Here is a 19,492-nt window from a genome sequence, read left to right as displayed (position 1 = left end):
GTTTCTGACCACTTCCTTGGCCCAAGCCACCATCTCTCATGTAGTTTACCCTAATATTTTCCTAACAGATCTCTGATTTTACCCTCACTCTTTTAGAGTCTATTTTTAACAAGCAACTGAAATCATCCTTTTAAAATGTTAGAACATGTTTCTTTCCTCTCCCAAACTGAGCAATTGCTTCCCATTTCCCTCCAAGAAGCAAGGTCCCAACAATAGCCTTCATGGATCCACCTGCTCCACCTTCCTCACCATTACTTCTCTGAACTCATCTACTAAGTTTTCACCTTACTCTCCCCACACTGACCTCTGTGCTTATATGTCACACATGCTCCTGCATCAAGGCCTTTGTCTGGAACAATCTTGTCCATACATCCACTTGATATATGATATATTCCTACAGCTCCTTGAAATCACTGTGCAAATGCATACCACTTATTGAGGCCTATCTTTAATACTGTAACTCCCCCCCTCCCCATTTCATGTGTCATCTCCTCCACCTGTTTTCTCAATCCCCTCTACTCTGATTTACTTTTTCGACTTTCCATACCACATATCAGATAGCTTATTTATTGTTTACTGTCTGTGTGCCCCTGACAAGAATATAAGCTTATTGAGAGGAGGAATTTTTTTTGTTTACTGATATAGCCCAAGCACCAAGAAGAGAGTCCAAAGGTGCTCAATAAAAACTGACAATAGCCGAAACCGGTTTGGCTCAGTGGATAGAGCGTCAGCCTGTGGACTGAAAGGTCCCAGGTTCGGTTCTGGACAAGGGCATGTACCTGGGTTGCGGGCACATCCCCAGTAGGAGATGTGCAGGAGGCAGCTGATCGATGTTTCTCTCTCATCGATGTTTCTAACTCTCTATCTCTCTCCCTTCCTCTCTGTAAAAAATCAATAAAATATAAAAAAAACCCAAAAACTGACAATAGACCCTAGCTGGTTTGGCTCAGTGGATAGAGCATCAGCCTGCGGACTGAAGTGTCCTGGGTTCGATTCCAGTCAAGGGCACATGTCTGGGTTTCGGGCTCAATCCCCAGTAGGGGGAGTGCAGGAGGCAGCCAATCAATGATTCTCTCTCGTCATTGGTGTTTCTCTCCCCCTCTTCCTTCCTCTCTGAAATTAATAAAAGTATATATTTTTAAAAATAAAAAAGGGAGAAACAATGCTTTCATAGTTAGATTTCTAAGAGAATGTAATTGATTAATACAGCAATTTTCAACCTTTTTCATCTCATGACACACATAAACTAATTACTAAAATTCTGTGGCACACCAAAAATATTTTTTGCTCATCTGATCAAAAAAAAGTTTAATTTTGATTCATTCACACTGGATGGCTATTATATTGGCTGCTGTCATTTTTTTATTTGACAATCTAAAGGAAAAGAGGTCAGTGCCCCTGACTAGTTAGGTGTTTTATGTTTTAAAAATTCTTGCAGCACACCGGTTGAAAATTGCTGAATTAATGAATACTTAAATCCAGTCATATTGTTTTAAAAGAAACTATAATTTTATTTTTCTGAATCTATTAGTTGTATAGCTAAATTGAATTTCTTTTTTTAATATATTTTATTGATTTTTTTACAGAGAGGAAGGGAGAAGGATAGAGAGCTAGAAACATCGATGAGAGAGAAACATCGATCAGCTGCTTCCTGCACACACACCCCCCCCCCCCCCCCCCCCCGGGATGTGCCCGCAACCAAGGTACATGCCCTTGACCGGAATCGAACCTGGGACCCTTCAGTCCACAGGCCAGGCCGACGCTCTATCCACTGAGCCAAACCAGTTAGGGCTAAATTGAATTTCTTTAACTAAAAACTTTCAAATCATTAAACTTGTGATAAACTAACTTTCAAAAAAAATCTAAAGGACACTAAACATTGTTTACATTGTCCAAATCCTTTTCTATTTATTAAACCAATGAATATTTGAAGATGTTGTACATTAGTTATCTATTGCTACACAAGAAATAACCCTAAAACTTAGTGCTTAAAACAATAAACATTTATTATCTCACAATTCCTGTAGTTCAGAAATTTGGGAGTGGCTTAATTGGACAATTCTGGTTTAGGGTCTCTGGTTTAGGACCTGATACTGTAGTCAAGATGTATAGGCTGGGGCTGCAATCATCTGAAGGCTTCACTGAGGCTGAGGACCCACCTCCAAGATGGCTCCCTTAATGGTTGGCAAGCTGATGGCTGGATGTTGAATGGAAGCCTCAGCTGTTTCTCAGGCAGACTCTCCACAGGGCCTTGAATATCTTCACAACATGCTGGCTGGCTTCCTCCAGAGTGGGCAATTCAAGAGAGAGCAAGGCAGAAGGAGCAATGTTTTTTAAGACTTGGCCTTGTTTATACACTATATTCCCCTCCATATTCCATTGGTCATACAGATCAAACCTGATGAAATATGTGAGGGGACTACAGAAGGGCATGAATATAAGGAGGTGAGGATCATTGGGGGCCATCTTAGAGGCTGCGCTACAGTAAGTTATATACAGTATTTGCGTGATATTTTGTGTGCAGCTTTTTTTGCAGTTTATATATATTTCTATTAACACAGCTTACATACTTCTTATTTTAGGAAGTATATATTATTGCAAAGATATTAACTCTTACTAGTAAAAATTAAAAACAATATGAACTTTTAACATCTCTGAAAATATCATGTCCCACCACTTGAAGCTTTTCATTTTTTCTGTTACAGTCCCAAAATCTTAATGAAAATAATATCAGAGAAACTGCAATTCACGCAATGTCCTCTTTGTTCTTATGAGAGAAAATAAATTTAAATACTTTAAATAAAAGTCAGATGTATTTAGAAAAGAGTAGGAATAAATGAGTCATTAGATTTAAGATTATAGACACCAGTTAATAACTGAATAATAAACCTAACAGTGAAATTAAATACTAAATCAAGGAAGATATAGAGTGAAAATATTTATATTAACAGAATAGCAACTTCTTTCATGCTACATAAAGAAAAAAACGTTCCCAATCATACAACAGTAGCATTAATACTTAAGTACTGAAGAGATATTTGGTAGAAAGAGACACGACCAACAACTAGAACAGATTTGAAAACCACTGAAAATTTTATAACAAATATTTTTCAAATATCAACTAAATAAAAGGTTTATTAAAAACCAACTTTTAGCCTTAGCCAGATAAATCAGTTGATTAGAATGTCATTCCAATATGCCAAGGCTGCAGGTTTGATCCCCAGACAGAGAGAGCACATACAAGAAGCAATCAATGGCCCTAGCCAGCTTGACTCAGTGGATAGGGCGTCGGCCTGCAGACTGAAGGGTCCCAGGTTCGGTTCCGGCCAAGGACACATGCCTGGGTTGCGGGCTCGATCCCCAGTGTGGGGCATGCAGGAGGCAGCCAATCAATGATTCTCTCTCATCACTGATGTTTCTCTCTCTCTCCTTCTCCCTTCCTCTCTGAAATCAATAAATATTTTTTTAAAAAGCAACCAATGAATGCATAAATAAGTCGAATAACAAAATCGGTATCTCTCTCTAAAATTAATAAGCATTTTTTTAAAAATAAACTATTAGATCATTGCCAAGGAGCTATGCTGGGACCTGGAAACTACAAGAGCAGCGACTGAACAGAAAGAACTTCCCAACATGAACTGTCTCATGCGGGTAAAAAGAGGAGGATTCTTACCCCAAGGGCTCAGCCCAAATCTAATTCACAGATCAGAAGGCTGGTTATATCTTTTAGGTCTCTCCACCCCTAAGATCAAATACTCTAACTCCCAATAAAGGAATTAGGATTGATGCATTGGTAGTTACCAATAAATATAAAATTCTTTCCTATAAACAGATCATTTATTTCTGTACTTCATCACATTTTAATCAAAACATCATTAGACAGCCCTGGACAGTTTTGCTCAGTGGATAGAGCGTCGGCCTGTAGATGTAAGGGTCCTGGGTTTGATTCTGGTCAAGGGCACATGCCCAGGTTGCAGGCTTGATCCTCAGTGGGGGAGGGGGAAGGGCAGTCGGTCAGAGATTCTCTCTCATCATTGGTGTTTCTATCTCTCCCTGCCTCTCTGAAATCAATAAAAATCCTATATAATAAAACCTTAATATGCAAATTGACAGAACATTGGAACGACCAGTCACTATGATGCACACTGACCACCAGGGGGCAGATGCTCAATGCAGGAGCTGCCCCCTGGTGGTCAGTGTGTTCTCACAGGGGTAGCGCTGCTTAGCCAGAAGCCAGGCTCATGGCTGGCGAGCCCAGCGGTGGTGGTGGAAGCCTCTCCCGCCTCCACTGCAGGCAGGCAGTAAGGAGCGAGGGGTCCCAAACTGCGAGAGCCCCGGACTGCGAGAGGAATGCCTGACTGCTGGCTTAGGCCCGATCTCTGGGGGGAGCAGGCCTAAGCCAGCAGGCAAACATCTCCCAAGGGGTCCTGGACTGCAAGAGGGCACAGGCCTGGCTGAGGGACCACTCCCGGTGCACGATTTTTGTGCACTGGGGCTTTAGTATATTTATATTAAAAAAATTATTACACAAGTGTCAAAAAGGCCCATTCTGTACAATGAAACCATTTGAGTGTTATACAAAATGAGATCAGGTAGTGCATGACTTCATTCTTCATTGTTTGGGGTTTGACTTAACTATAATATTCATTGCATGGGGAAAGCTGTTGCTATCAAGGCCTCTCATTTGTCACAAGTCACAAGCCTTTCATTAAAAGTGAAAAGTCCTTTAGATTAAGAAAACACTATCAACTGGGAGGAGGTTAATAGTGCCCCAATGAGGAAATATAATAAAAACCTAAGGTCATAAACTATCTCTACCTCCAAACCCATATCGATTGTGGGAGGCACTTATTGCAAAAGACTAATTGCAAGGATCAATGCTATTTGTCACAGTTTACACTGGAGTTTGAGGGAAGAGATGTGAAAACATATTTTCCCTTTCTTGTTATCAACTGAAAAATAGCTACTGCTTCAAACATGTTAAATTGAAAATGAAAAAATATGAGAGACTGAAATATTACAATGATATCTCATGCATAAAGCAAGGAATAGGAGTTCCATGTAAGTACATTTTCTCAAATGTGTTTTTAAGATGCTTCCCCTCTAAATACTGTAACATTTTTATTTTAATAGTGTTTGGTAAAAATGTTTCTGAAGTGACATATTTTATTTATGGTGTAAGTTTGTAATTATGATAATCAGTTATGTTTTTCTATAAACTTGGGGTGCCTGCAAGAGCCACAGGTCTATAGGACTGTTCACCCTTCTGCCACTAAATGGTCCCATTACTACGTGTTTTTTTTTTATTGTTTTTGTTTTTTTTAATATATTTTATTGATTTTTTTTTACAGAGAGAAGGGAGAGAGATAGAGTTAGAAACATCGATGAGAGAGAAACATCGATCAGCTGCCTCCTGCACACCCCCTACTGGGGATGTACCCACAACTAGTACATGCCCTTGACTGGAATCGAACCTGGGACCTTTTAGTCCCTAGGCCAATGCTCTATCCACTGAGCCAAACCGGATAGGGCCCATTACTATGTTTTTTGAGCTAGTTTTGACATCATGCTATCTATTATTACTGATTAGTGTTGTTATGTGCCTGACTCCTTCAATAAGCTGCCATCATCTAATTTTTTAAAAAATATATTTTATTGATTTTTTTTTACAGAGAAGAAGGAAGAGGGACAGAGAGTTAGAAATGCCAATGAGAGAGATCAATCAGCTGCCTCCTGCACGCCCCCCCTGGGGATGTGCCCGCAACCAAGGTACATGCCCTTGACCGGAATCGAACCTGGGACCCTTGAGTCCGCAGGCCGACGCTCTATCCACTGAGCCAAACCAGTTCGGCCATCATCTAATTTTTTTTTTTTTAATATTTTAATAATTTTTATTTCTTAAAGTATTACAAAGAGTATTACATATGTCTCCTTTTCTCCCCCCATTGACATTCCCCCGGCCCCTACCCCCCGCCCCGCCCCGTGTCTTGTGTCCATTGGTTAATCTTATATGCATGCATATAAGTCCTTCAGTTGGTCTCTTAATCCCCCCACCCCAACCCTCCCCAGGCTTCCCACTGTAGTTTAACATTCTGTTCAATGTTGCTCTGCTTCTGTATCTACCCCTGTTCATCAGTCCATACTGGTCCCCTTTATTTGTCCCAACCTCACTGGAGTAGTCTCAACCTCACCAGGGCCGTCTGAGCCTCACCAGGGCCGTTTCAATCTCACTGGGGTCGTCCCTACCTCACAGGGGCCGTTTCAACCTCACCGGGGTCGTCCCTACCTCACGGGGGCCGTTTCAACCTCACCGGGGCCATCCCGACCTCACCAGGGCCGTTTCAACCTCACCAGGGTTGTCCCTACCACACCGGGGCCGTTTCAACCTGACCGGGGTTGTCCCTACCACACCAGGGCCGTTTCGACCTGACCGGGGCCGTCCCTACCTAACGGGGGCCGTTTCAACCTCACCGGGGTCGTCCCTACCACACCCGGGCCGTTTCGACCTGACTGGGGTTGTCCCTACCAGACCGGGGTCGTCCCTACCTCACTGGGGCTGTTTCAACCTCACCGGGGTTGTTCCTACCTCACGGGGGCCGTTTCAACCTCACCGGGGTCGTCCCTACCTCACGGGGGCCGTTTCAACCTCACCGGGGTTGTCCCTACCACACCGGGGCCGATTCAACCTGACCGGGGTCGTCCCTACCACACCGGGGCCGTTTCGACCTGACTGGGGTCGTCCCTACCTCACGGGGGCCGTTTCAACCTCACCGGGGTCGTCCCTACCTCACGGGGGCCGTTTCAACCTCACCGGGGTTGTCCCTACCACACCGGGGCCGTTTCAACCTGACCGGGGTTGTCCCTACCACACCGGGGCCGTTTCAACCTGACCGGGGTTGTCCCTACCACACCGGGGCCATTTCGACCTGACTGGGGTCGTCCCTACCTCACGGGGGCCGTTTCAACCTCACCGGGGTCGTCCCTACCTCACGGGGGCCGTTTCAACCTCACCGGGGTTGTCCCTACCACACCGGGACCGTTTCGACCTGACCGGGGTCGTCCCTACCACACCGGGGCCGTTTCGACCTGACCGGGGTCGTCCCTACCACACCGGGGCCGTTTCAACCTCACCGGGGCCATCCCGACCTCACGGGGGCCATCCCGACCTCACCGGGGCCATCCCAGCCTTACCGGGGAAACAGGAAGTTTGGCCCTCTGTCCCCTGCCGGCGGCTCCCCACCAGACAAAATCTCCAGGCGTTCCTGGTGGTTGAACATCCAGCACTCCTGCCCTCCACCAAGTGCACAGACTGCCTGTCTGCTGTCCCCCAGCGCCCCACAAGAGACTGGGACCAGTGGGCATGTTTGTGCGCTTGCTGGTACAGCAGTTCCACAGTGCCGGCCCAGTCAGGCCCAGCCCTGGCCGGCCTCGGACCCGACTCTGCCCCCCGATTGCGTCCCTCCCAGATGCAAGGAGCTGAAATCTGCAGCCTGCTGGGATGGGCTCTGTACTTGGTGCCTCTGCACATCCTACTCAGTCTCAATGCGCTTCTTTCTATGCGAGGAGTTGAAATCTGCAGTTTGTTGGGTTGGGCTCTGTACTTGGTGTCACATCCTACTCAGTCTCAATGTTCTTTCTCTCCTTCCAGTTGTAGAGCTTCCACTGGGCCAACTTTCCCATGGTTCTGTATGATAGGTGTTTGTCTGATATTTGGTAGTTTCGATGTTGTTGTGTGAGGTAGCACGCACAGGTCTCTTCCTTATGCCGCCATCCTGGTTCTCCTGGGTCTGCTTCTTGAGTGTGTCTCCCATGGCTGCGAGCAGTTGAAGTCTGCAATTTGTTGGGATAGGCTGCAAAAGCGCAGGTGGGTCTTTTTGTGCACCTGGCACAGCTTGGATGGGGATGTAAATTGATTAGGGCTGAGTCTCAGGGAGTCGCCATGGCGGAGCAAATAGCACTGGCTGAGTCTCCGCGGCCCCTTGAATCTCTGCCAGGGCTTTGTGTCCCCCAGTGCTGGCGAGCAGCTGTGCAACAGAGTCTCCCTCGCTTTCTGATGGCTGCAAGGCCGTGCTGCCTCTCCCCGTAGGGTCTGGTGCCTCATGATCCCGCCTGAACCAGCTCAGTGGATTTGAAAGTTTGTAGAAGCAAAGGCGTTTCTACTTGTGAGTCTGGCACAGCCCAGATGGGAATGTAAATTGCGTAGGGCGGGGTCACAGGGAGTCGCCGGGGCGGAGACTCAGCGGCCCCTTGCCTATCCACGACACCAGGACTTTGCGTCCCCCAGTGCCGGCGAGCAGCCGAGCGCCAGAGCCTCCCTCGCTTTCTGACCGCTGGAAGGCCGGGCCGTCTCTTGCCTTGGGGCCTGGGGCCTCAGAGACCCGCCCGAACCAGCTCAGTGGATTTGAGAGTTTGTAAAAGCACAGTCATTCCCTCTTGTGCCTCTGGCACAGCCCTGAGGGTAGGGCGGGGTCACAGGGAGTCGCCAGCGTGGAGGAAATAGCGATGGCGGCGTCTCCGCGCCCCTCGCCTCCCCGGGACACCAGGACTTCTTGTCCCTCGGTGCCGGCGAGCAGCCGTGTGTCAGAGCTTCCCTCGCTCTCCGACCACTGCAAGGCCGTGGCCGCCTCTCCCTGTGGGATCTGGGGCCTCAGAGACCCGCCCCGAGCAAGCCCAGAGGGTTCGAGGGTTCGTAAAAAACCGAGAATCCATTTGCAGCCCGAGTGGCGTGTGACTGCGTACCTCTGGTTTTGGTGCCTCCGTAGCTCCCACTCAGTCTCACTGCGCTTCTTTCTTTTCCTCCAGTTGTAGATCTCCCACTGGGCCAACTTCCCCATGGTTCTGAGTGGCGGTTGTTTACTTCATAGTTGATAGTTTCAATGATGCTGTGAGAGAGCAGCACACACAGGTCCGCTCCCTACGCCGCCATCTTGGTTCTCCCCATCATCTAATTTTTAAAAATCTTTTATGGGATGTGAGAGAACCATATTTATAAGACTTTTGTGTTAGTTTATGCAAATAAGAACCTCTCCAACAGAATAAGGATTGTGGACTTTGACAGCTCTTTTAGTGGCTCATAGATCCCTTTTTATTATTATAAACTCTCAGGTTGAAATAAGAAAGCATAATTTGCAATAATCTGACCTATGAAGTCGGGTATTACTTTATATAGGTGACTTACAAATTTTTCCTTTCCCTTCCCTTTGTTTCCTTTAATTAATGTGTTACTTTTTCAACCTACTGAAAATAGACATGGACACTCACAAGAGCAAAGTAGTCTCTTATCTCTCATCAATATGCCTATTTTTGATGCAATTATCTCTTTCTACATTTGTTTTGAATCTTTGGTTCAGGCTTTGGAAACCAGATCACCAAGCTTATCTCCTGACTTGTAGGCTAGTACTCCTGGGCTCCTTCTCCTCTTGCACCACTTTCTTCTTATTTAAACTTCAACTGCAGTCACTCTTACAAAGTCACTGGTTTATAAAATCAGCAACAGCAAAAGAAGGAAAGTCAGACTCCAAAAGCTAGTGTACATTTCTGTGTAAATGTATGGAAGGGAAGTGACTAAGGAGCTAATCCATAAAGTATACAAAGTCTACTTATGCACTTTCTGCCTATGAAGAACTCAAATACCAGATGTGTTTTCCAAGTGTAATCAAGAACAGCCACTTACTATTACATGTATGAGTATATGGTTAAAAGGGACCAAGTCAATCCCAGTCTTAAGTACATATTCACAAGAATTGAAAACAGGGATTTACAGATATTTCTATGCCATTGTTCACTGCAGCATTATTCACAACAGCCAGACATGAAAACAAACCAAGTATTATTCATCATAAACAAAATGAGTGTAAACAAAATAATATACACGTAGGTATGATGGAATATTATCTATATTATATAAAACCCTAATTTTCAAATTGACGGAACAGCGGAACAACTGAACAACCAAACAACTGGTCACTATGACCTGTGCTAACGACCAGGGGATGCACGCGGAACATGGCGGGCATTGGTGGCGGGCATTGGCAGCAGGCGGCAGAGTGTAGAAAAGTGAATATTTATTCACTTTTTTGTGTGTGTTTCTTCTTAAGCTATATATTTTCTGATGCAATTATTCTTACAAAGATTATAGGCAATGTATATGGAAGTTATGAATCTGAATAGTAAAGTAAATTCTTATGAAGAAAAACCACAAACTAGGCAAAAAAAGAATTACAAAACCAAGTCAACAAAGCACTTGGCTTATTCCAAGTTTTAAAAAGCCTAGCATTCTTGCCCTAACCGGTTTGGCTCAGTGGATAGAGCGTTGGCCTGGCCTTTGGACTGAAGGGTCCCAGGTTCAATTCTGGTCAAGGGCATGTACCTTGGTTGCAGGCACATCCCCAGTAGGGGGTGTGCAGGAGGCAGCTGATCGATGTTTCTCTCTCATCGATGTTTCTAACTCTCTATCCCTCTCCCTTCCTCTCTGTAAAGAATCAATAAAATATATTTTTAAAAATAATAAAAACCTAGCATTCTAAACAATGAAACAAGGCAGGTTTATTCGGCAAAACAACCCTGACATTTCATAGTAAAACTACCAGAAATTAAGGAAGGAAATGCTACCAGATGAATTGCTAACCTGCAACTTCCTACTCTACTATTTGTACCATCAGATATATCTTACTAACAGGAAGACTGAATAATAACATCAAGTTTTTTGGCAGAGAATGTGGAAGTTCAGAAGACTATATTCTAGAACTACCTCTACTACACTATGAATCTGGACATTTCTCTTAGTCATATTCATATCTCAATGGTTCTAACTATAAACTCAACCTAATAGTCAATAAAAATATGCTGTATGATAAAATAACTATAAAGTACATACTATCAAAGACAAGTAGAAACTACTGTGCTCATATTAAGAAATAATCATATTACAATCAAATTTTCATGTTTATAAACGAGTCTGTAAACTTATGAATAAAAAACAAAAGTTTTGAACTGAATTTCATATTAGAGTTACTAATTTTTTTTTAAAAAATATATTTTATTGATTTTTTACAGAGAGGAAGGGAGAGAGATAGAGAGTTAGAAACATCGATGAGAGAGAAACATCGATGAGAGAGAAACATTGATCAGCCACCTCCTGCACATCTCCTACTGGGGATGTGCCCGCAACCCAGGTACATGCCCTTGACCGGAATCGAACCTGGGACCTTTCAGTCCGCAGGCCGACGCTCTATCCACTGAGCCAAACCGGTTTCGGCGAGTTACTAATTTTTAGAATGCATTCCAAATATAGCCTGTTAGAAGATGCCCTCCACTTTTCTGCAGGTTATCAAGAGTACACTTTCAGAACCTTAGACATACGAAATGAATCATAACTTTATAGATTCCATACCAAGAGGAAACCCCTTGGATTCCACCATGGACCCACTGGAGTGTGACATACAAAAGAGGGGACAATGCGCCAAAAATAGAGTAAGCCACGATGGTGCTAGCAGATGGTATGTCTAAAAAGTGCTCATTAACAAATCAGCATGTTCCCTCCGACCACAGAATTCAGAAACTGAAACTAAGTAAGTGAATAAAAAAGGGGGTGTGGGAGCGCACCAGAGGTCAAAGGCCTCTGGAAAGGGTGTCGGTCATTACGTTTTCCCCAGGGAAATGGCGAGGGACGATGCACAATGACGTTTTTAAAAGAAATTCCAAATTCAATTTGAAATGGGGGACGTCGCACAGCTGAGCTTCAAGCACAAGTTTCCTGACCCCTGTCCCGGCGCCCAGAATTCCCTCTCTGCCTAATGACTCACGCGCTCGCATGAACGAGGCTTAGTCCCAGAGCTCCTCCCCGGAAAAGAACAATGCTTAGGAGTACTTTTTGATCAGCTGTACTCCTTTCCGCGGGGTGCTAAAGAGGGGGCGCGGCGAGAGCTCGCGACTTCATGCAACTACAGGAACAGGGGCTGTGGCCTCAGGAGACACCAGCAAGGAGGCATCCCGCCGGACAGGACCGAATGGGCCGAGGACCCAACGCCAGGGCTCTCCGCGAGGCCGCGCGGCCTCCAGGTGGCAGCACTGGCTTCCTCGCCCGGCTCCCGGAGGCCCGCGGGCGCTGCCCGGCCAGGCTGCCAGCCTCTGGCCAACCACCGTCTCCTCAAAGTCCTCCACCGCCTCGCAAAAACAGGTGTCGCCCCCGGAAGCCCGCTACGTGCGCCATCCCTTCAGCGGTTCTCAACCTGTGGGTCACAACCCCTTTGGCGGTCGAACGACCCTTTCACAGGGGTCGCCTAAGACCATCCTGCATATCAGATATTTCCATTACGACTCATAACAGTAGCAACATTACAGTTATGAAGTAGCAACGAAAATAATTTTATGGTTGGGTCACAACATGAGGAACTGTATTGAAAGGGCCAGAAGGCTGAGAACCACTGCTATAGAAGTAGCAAGCGTTAGAAGCCTGGAGAGGAAGAAGGAAACCAAACGGGTCGGGGCACGCTCGGGAGAGGCCGCGGCGGAGCAGGGACGATAGTCTGGCGGCCGCGGACACGCAGGCTGGGCGTGAGGAGCGCGGAGGATGCGACGCAGGGGCGCGGAACGCTGCAACACTGGCGGGGCGGGCGGACCCGTTCGGTAGCAACACTCCCGAGGCGACGGCGCCCCGACCTCGCGCCGCCGGAGACGCCCGGCCCCAGGACCTGCGTCGCGCCGCGGGCTGGGGCTAGCCTTCCCCTGTCTCCCCGCCCGGCCCCGGGACAGGGTCCGGTCCCTCCGCCACTCGCACACTCACCGCGCGCGCCGCCCCGGCGCGGCCGCCCGCCGCCCTCGGCGCGATCTCCGCCCCGCCCTCCGCGCCCGGCCCGCTGACTGGGCGCCCGCCGCGCGGCGGCGTGGGAGTCACGTCAGGGCGCATGCGCTCGCGGGCACTCGCAACGGCTGGCGCGGAAAGTTACCGGCGGGGCGTGCTGGTTCCTTAGAGACCGAACCCGGGCTGGGCGGCGGCGGCGAAACCGCCGAGACAGCCCGCCCTTGGAGAAGCCAAGATGCCGGGTAGGGGCAAGAGGAAAGGCAAGAACAAAGACAAAGACAAGCTTCTTAAGAAGTAAGGAGAACCCACGCTGGGGTCCTCTCCCGGGATTGGGGCCCGGGGGCCGCAGGGGTTGGCTGACTGGCACCTGGCCGCCCGCTCTCCTGGACTTTTCTCTCGCTCTGCCGGATTCTGAGGACAGTTCCCATTGTTCAGAGATTCCCAAATGCATGCCCGACTTGACTGCTTCAGCTTAGCCACTAGGATGAGATTTGGGACCCTGACGTCATTTAGACACAGCCCCTACCTATGTGTAATGCATTAACGGTGGAGGCAGACAGGTTCCCAAAAAATAGACCGAATGAAATAGGTGCTTGTGGAGGAACAAAGAGCTGAGAAGGAGGAGGAAGAGGTCTGACACGAGAAGTGAAAGCCAGGATAACATTTATTGGGATATTGGAGGTCCTCTAGACCAGCGCTGTCCAATAGGGTAGTCACTGGTCATGTGTGGCTGCATTAAAATTAAATTAACAATTCAGATCCTCAATTGTACTAGCCACATTTCATAACCTCAGTGGGCACATGTTGCTAGCGGTAACTGTATTGGACAGCCCAGACATCTAACATTTTCATCATTACACAGCAGTACTCTAGTTGAGTGGTTCTTAACCCAGGGCGATTTTGCCTTCCAGGGCACATTTGGCAATATCCCTGGAGACATTTTTGATTGTCACATCTGGGAATGTGTGCTATTGGCATTTAGAGATGAGTAGAGATGCTGTTTTACATCCTGCAATGCACCGGACAACCCCCTCACCCCCCACCCCAAAGAATCATTTAGCTCAGAATGGCCACAGCGCCAGGGTTGGGAAACCCTGCTCAAGACTATAAACTTCTCTACAATAGGCACTGAGCATTATTCACCATATCTCCGGCACCTAGCAGAGAGCCTGGCACACAGCAGATGCTTATTATTTGTTCAATAAATAAATTAAGGTATCTGCCTGTGTATGCTTCAACTTAGATGTTTATTCCACAAGAACTGTGCTCTGGGTTCATTCTTTCTTGATCCTAGTCTGAGATCTCTCTACTGTGTCGTTGAGATGATCTTGAACATCTCAAGGATCTCTCAATGATTGAAGCAGTTCCTTGGGTCTTCTAGGGATTCCTTTTGGTTCAAAGGAAAGAGTAAAGGATTTGACCAAATTGGCTAATTGTTCAGATTTCTCCAAAATGATCAGAACTAACTGTAGCACTAATCCTTTCCAGGTTTGGAGCTGCTGCTAATTGTCACTTAACCTATTAGGTGGCCCTGGTAGTTCCTAGACACATTGGAGTCATACATGGTGTCCAACAATACTATATATGGGACTATAAGAGAAACCCCAAACTTGTAAAGTTTGTGAAGTTACTTGTTTAAGAGAGTAATAAATGCTCAGTACAGAAAGTTTAGGAAACATGGAAAGTCAAAATAGAATATAAAAATCACCTGTAATTCATCATCCAAATATAACCACTACTATTATTTGGGGATATTCTATTATCTTTTGGAAATGATAGCCTAGTGTACATACTTATTTGTAACTTTCCCCATTTATTAATATAAGTACTCTTCTACAGTGTGACTTTTAAAAAAAAACCCACATAACTGCATAGTTAGTCTAGCACTTTTAAAAAGTGCCAAGGGCGGGAGAAACCAAGATGGCGGCATAGGTAAACACCGGAAATTGCTACCTCACACAATCATCCAGAACCACAGGAAGGCTGGCTGAGTGGAAATTCTACAACTAGAAGGAGAGAGAAATGCACTGAGACTCAGAGGAGGTGCGGAGGCGCACGCCGAAAGGGCTGGCAACTGAGGACATGGTGCACATGGAAAGGGCTGGCAGCTGAGGACGCGGTTGTCTTTTTCAATCGGGAGGGAGTCTCAAGCTCCTGACTGCACTGAACTCCAGTTCTAGGTGAGTCTCTGGGGACCCAGACTCATACGGGGAGAAACTGGACTGTCTGGCAGTGGGCAGAACTTGAGGGCAGCTTTCTCTCAGAGGTGCTTGCAGTGATTACCGTGACACTGAAACCCGGGACCTCTTAGGGCGGGACTGAGAAGCAGCCATAGCTGTTTGCTCTGCCCTGTTGATCCCCTGAGACCCTGCCCCACCCAAGCTATGCACAGAGGCTTTTGCATATGAAAGGTCTGGCCCTTTGCAACCTGAAAATTACCTAACAAACTGGAGCTGAATCAGAGAGACCCAGAACGTCCAAAAGAAGGTCCAAGGCCCCACAGCAGCTTGCATTGCTTCACAGCTGGGCCTCATCTGGGCACCTCCAAACCCCAAACAAAAAAGAGGAATCTCTCCATAGCTCCTGCTGAGTAGCCTCAGGCAGAGGCTAGATTAGCATCTCCTTAGAGATCCAGGAGCCAGTGTACCCAGTGGTCAGAGTGGGACCATCCAGATTACAACTCCTCAGATCCATAAGGGACACACTCAGGGGGCAGACTCAGTGAGCACCAAAGCCCCACTGAAGCAAGTCTTGCCCCAGAAGAGTGTCTCCAGCTCAGAAGTTCTAGCACCATAACCACAGCTGATTCTCACAGCCAATTGGCCTGGAAGTCAATTCCTCCCAGTGATACCTACAACAATCAAGACTTAACTACAACAAGACTGTGCACAAAGCCCACAAAGGGGTGCACCAAGCGTGTCCACCTCAGGTAATTGGGGAGGCTGAGCCACTGGGCCCTGTAGGACACCTAACACTGAAAGCCACTCCATCAACACAGGGAAGCATAAAAAATGCGGAGACAAAGAAACAGGACACAAATGACAGAAATGGAGGAAAGCAAACTACTGGATATAGAGTTCAAAACCACACTTTTAAGGTTTTTCAAGAATTTTCTAGAAACCACCGATAAATTTAGTGAGACCCTCAAGAAATCTAATGAGACCCTTGAGGATATGAAAAAGGACCAACTAGAAATTAAGCATACACTGACTGAATAAAGGATATTATGCAGAGTTCCAACAGCAGACTAGAGGATCGCAAGAATCAAGTCAAAGATCTGAAATACGAAGAAGCAAAAAACACCCAACCGGAAAAGCAAAATGAAAAAAGAATCCAAAAATATGAAGATAGTGTAAGGAGCCTCTGGGACAGCTTCAAGTGTACCAACATTCGAATTAAAGGGGTGCCAGAAGAAGAGAGAGAGCAAGATATTGAAAACCTATTTGAAGAAATAATGACAGAAAACTTCCCCTACCTGGTGAAAGAAATAGACTTCCAAGTCCAGGAAGCGCAGAGAACCCCAAACAAAAGGAATCCAAAGAGGACCACACCAAGACACATCATAATTAAAATGCCAAGAGCAAAAGACAAAGAGAGAATCTTAGAAGCAGCAAGAGAAAGACAGTCAGTTACCTACAAGGGAGTACCCATACAACTGTCAGCTGATTTCTCAACAGAAACTTTGCAGGCCAGAAGGGAGTGGCAAGAAATATTCAAAGTGGTGAATACCAAGAACCTACAACCAAGATTACTTTATCCAGCAAAGCTATCATTCAGAATTGAAGGTCAGATAAAGAGCTTCACAGATAAGAAAAAGCTAAAGGAGTTCATCACCACCAAACCAGTATTATATGAAATGCTGAAAGGTATCCTTTAAGAAGTGGAAGAAGAAGAAAAAGGTACAGATACAAATTATGAACAACAAATACACATCTATCAACAAGTGAATCTAAAAATCAAGTGAATAAATAATCTGATGAACAGAATAAACTGGTGAATATAATAGGATTGGGGGCATAGAAAGGGTGTGGACTGACTATTGGGGGGCGTGGGAAGAGACTGGACAAAAATTGTACACCTATGGATGAGAACAGTGGGTGGCGGGGGTAAGGGCAGAGGGTGTGTTGGGAATGGGGTGGAGGGGAGCTATGGGGGAAAAAAAGAGGAACAACTGTAATAATCTGAACAATAAAGATTTAATTAAAAAAATAAAAAGTGCCAAGGGCTTATCACATTCTTGGAACTCACTAGCATATGTTTTCCATTTTTGACCATGCATCTACAGTACACATATCAACAATGAAGAACACTGAGCCCTTGCCAGGTGGTTCAGTTGATTGGAGTGTCACCATGTACACCAAAAAGATTTTGGGTTCGATTCCTGGTCAGAACACATACCTAGGTTGGTGATTTGATCCCCATTCATGGCACATACAGAAGGCAACTGATGAGGTTCGTCTCTCACATCAATGTTTCTCTCTCTCTCTAAAATCAATAAACATATCCTCCAGTGAGGATTGAAAAAAAAAGAGGAACATTGAGGGTAACAGATCTCTTATTTCTTGGATTTTCCATGACTCATAGTTTGAGAAACCTTGCTTTGTTTTTACAGTCAGTATTAGTGATCCTTTTATGAGAAATCCTATCTGATTTCTTTCATCAACTCAGAGCAAGTTAGACTTGATACCTTCAGGGAGCAGTTTGATGACTGTAACAAGACAGTCTGTCACTATTGTCTAAATCATGCTGGAAAAGGAGTTCAATAGCTATAACAGGATGGGGGTTGGAGATGAAGCTGGCCATAATTTGTAGAGAATAAAAGGTGAGAGTGGGACTGAAAAGGGATCAAGAACCAAAAGTTGGTGGGGATGGAGGGTGACAGTATAGAAGTGTCCACACATACTTATGTATGAAAATATTTAGAATTCAAATACAGGTGAAGTCTTTATTATCTAAATACTAGTGGCCTGGTGCATGAAATTCGTGCACTGGGAGGGAGGGTTTCCCTCAGCCCAGCCTGCACACTCTCCAATCGGGGACCCCTCGGGGGATGTCCTGTGGGATCGGGCCTAAACCGGCAGTTGGACATCCCTCTTGCATTCCGGGACCGCTGGCTCCTAACCGCTCACCTGTCTGCCTGATCACCCCTAACCACTTTGCCTGCCTGCCTGATTGCCCCTAACCCCTCTGCCTGCCTGCCTGATCACCTCTAATCTCTCTGCATGCGGGCCTGATCGCCCCTAACTGCCTATGCCTGCCTGCCTGATTGTCCCTAACTGCCCTCCCCTGCTGGCATGATCATGCCCCCAACTGCTCTCCCCTGTTGGCATGATCTTGCCCCCAACTGCCTCTGCCTGCCTGATCACCCCCAACTGCCATCCCCTGCCTGCCTGATCTCACCCCCAATGGCCCTCCCCTGCCGGCTTGATCTTGCCTCCAACTGCCTTCTCTGCCTCGGCCCCCACCACCAGGGCTTTGTCCAGAAGGAAGTCAGATGTCCGGAAGATGGCCGGTTGACCTGGTCTAATTAGCATATTACCCTTTTATTAGTATAGATAGATTATATAAGATAGGATTGCTTAAATGGGGGGTGGGGTAAAGCCTTTTCTGCAGGAGGAGATGCTCTTGGCAGACAAAAATACATAATCCCTATATCTGGACTGATAGCCAGACTGATATGTACTATACTGCCAAACTGTTCATTAAAAAATTAAACTGCTTTCTTTCACCTTACACCAAACAGCTGTTGCCCTTAAAAACCCTCCTCAGCCCCCACCATCAGTTCTGCCTTCTCAGTTCACCCAGATTAGGTTCTGATTGGTCGGTTTCTATGCCAGTTAGCGTCAAAAGCTCCACCTCCTAGGCAGCCATTGGCTCCTCGCACTTCATGCAGAGATGATTCTGATTGGTCAATTTCTATGATAGTCAGTATCTTCGGGCCTATCTCTGGGCCTAATCAGAGAGGTGGGGCTGATCAGCAGCCCCTGCAGAGGACCGGAAAGAAACAGAGGCGTGACTGCTGGCGAAGCCTGAGAGAAAGAGGCAACAGCTGATCAACAGTTTCCATGGAGGCTGCAGATCAGACCCTGCCTCTCCAGGCCTCTCTCCGAGCCTGATCCGCAGCCACGGCAACCCAGCACTGACTGCAGGACTGACTTCCAGTCGGTCGAGCCTTTGGTTTTTTCAAACCCTGGGTTTTTATATATTAGGATGCATGTTCACTAATACAAAGGTTGAGAGTTCAGGCCAGAACTCTTAGCTACTTAAATTTTATTTTCCTTCCCCAACAATTTGCTAGATGCTTGCACTGTTCTCTACTCCCTATGGCATTCCCGGTCCCACTGCACCTGCCGCCACCACTGCTCAGTAGCCCTGCCCAGGAGGCAGGAGAGGCTTGTGCTGCCACAGCTGCACTTGCCAGCTGTGAGCCGGTGTCTGGCACCCATTGGTGAGCTGACCAGCACTCCCGCTGTGGGAGCACACTGGCCACCAGGGGGCAGCACCTGCATTGAGTGTCTGCCCTCTGGTGGTCAGTGTGCATCATAGCAACTGGTGGTTCTGCCATTTGATTTGCATATTAGCCTTTTATTATATAGGATATACCCAGCCGACGCCTAATTACTCACCTGCCGGTCTGATTGCCCCTAACTGCCCTCCCCTGCTGGCCTGGTTGTCCCCAACTGCCCTCCC

General features: G+C 46.6%; 2 protein-coding genes across 5 annotated transcripts in view; one reads left to right on the top strand and one right to left on the bottom strand.

The window, feature by feature from the left end:
- LOC139011288 (ectonucleoside triphosphate diphosphohydrolase 5) overlaps positions 1–12,843 on the bottom strand; it is a 74,975-nt gene extending 62,132 nt beyond the window's left edge. Inside the window, exon 1 of one of the 3 annotated variants that reach the window (XM_070416783.1) lies at positions 12,785–12,843. The gene's annotated coding sequence lies outside the window, so the exon portion shown is untranslated. The remainder of the gene's footprint in view (positions 1–12,784) is intronic. The other 2 variants (XM_070416808.1, XM_070416766.1) reach the window with 2 other exon arrangements.
- Positions 12,844–12,940: 97 nt separating this feature from the next.
- The window catches only part of BBOF1 (basal body orientation factor 1), a 42,271-nt gene continuing 35,719 nt past the window's right edge, over positions 12,941–19,492 (top strand). For both annotated transcript variants that reach the window (XM_070416752.1, XM_070416743.1), the window contains exon 1: positions 12,941–13,096. In XM_070416752.1, coding sequence (XP_070272853.1) covers positions 13,038–13,096 — 59 coding nt within the window. In that variant the 5' untranslated portion in view covers positions 12,941–13,037. The remainder of the gene's footprint in view (positions 13,097–19,492) is intronic.

Source organism: Myotis yumanensis, unplaced genomic scaffold (assembly GCF_028538775.1).
Source record: "Myotis yumanensis isolate MYYU_CA2020_CCGP unplaced genomic scaffold, mMyoYum1.0.hap1 SCAF_1, whole genome shotgun sequence".
NCBI classification, from domain to species: Eukaryota; Metazoa; Chordata; class Mammalia; order Chiroptera; family Vespertilionidae; genus Myotis; species Myotis yumanensis.
This window is presented reverse-complemented; position numbering and strand designations above follow the sequence as displayed.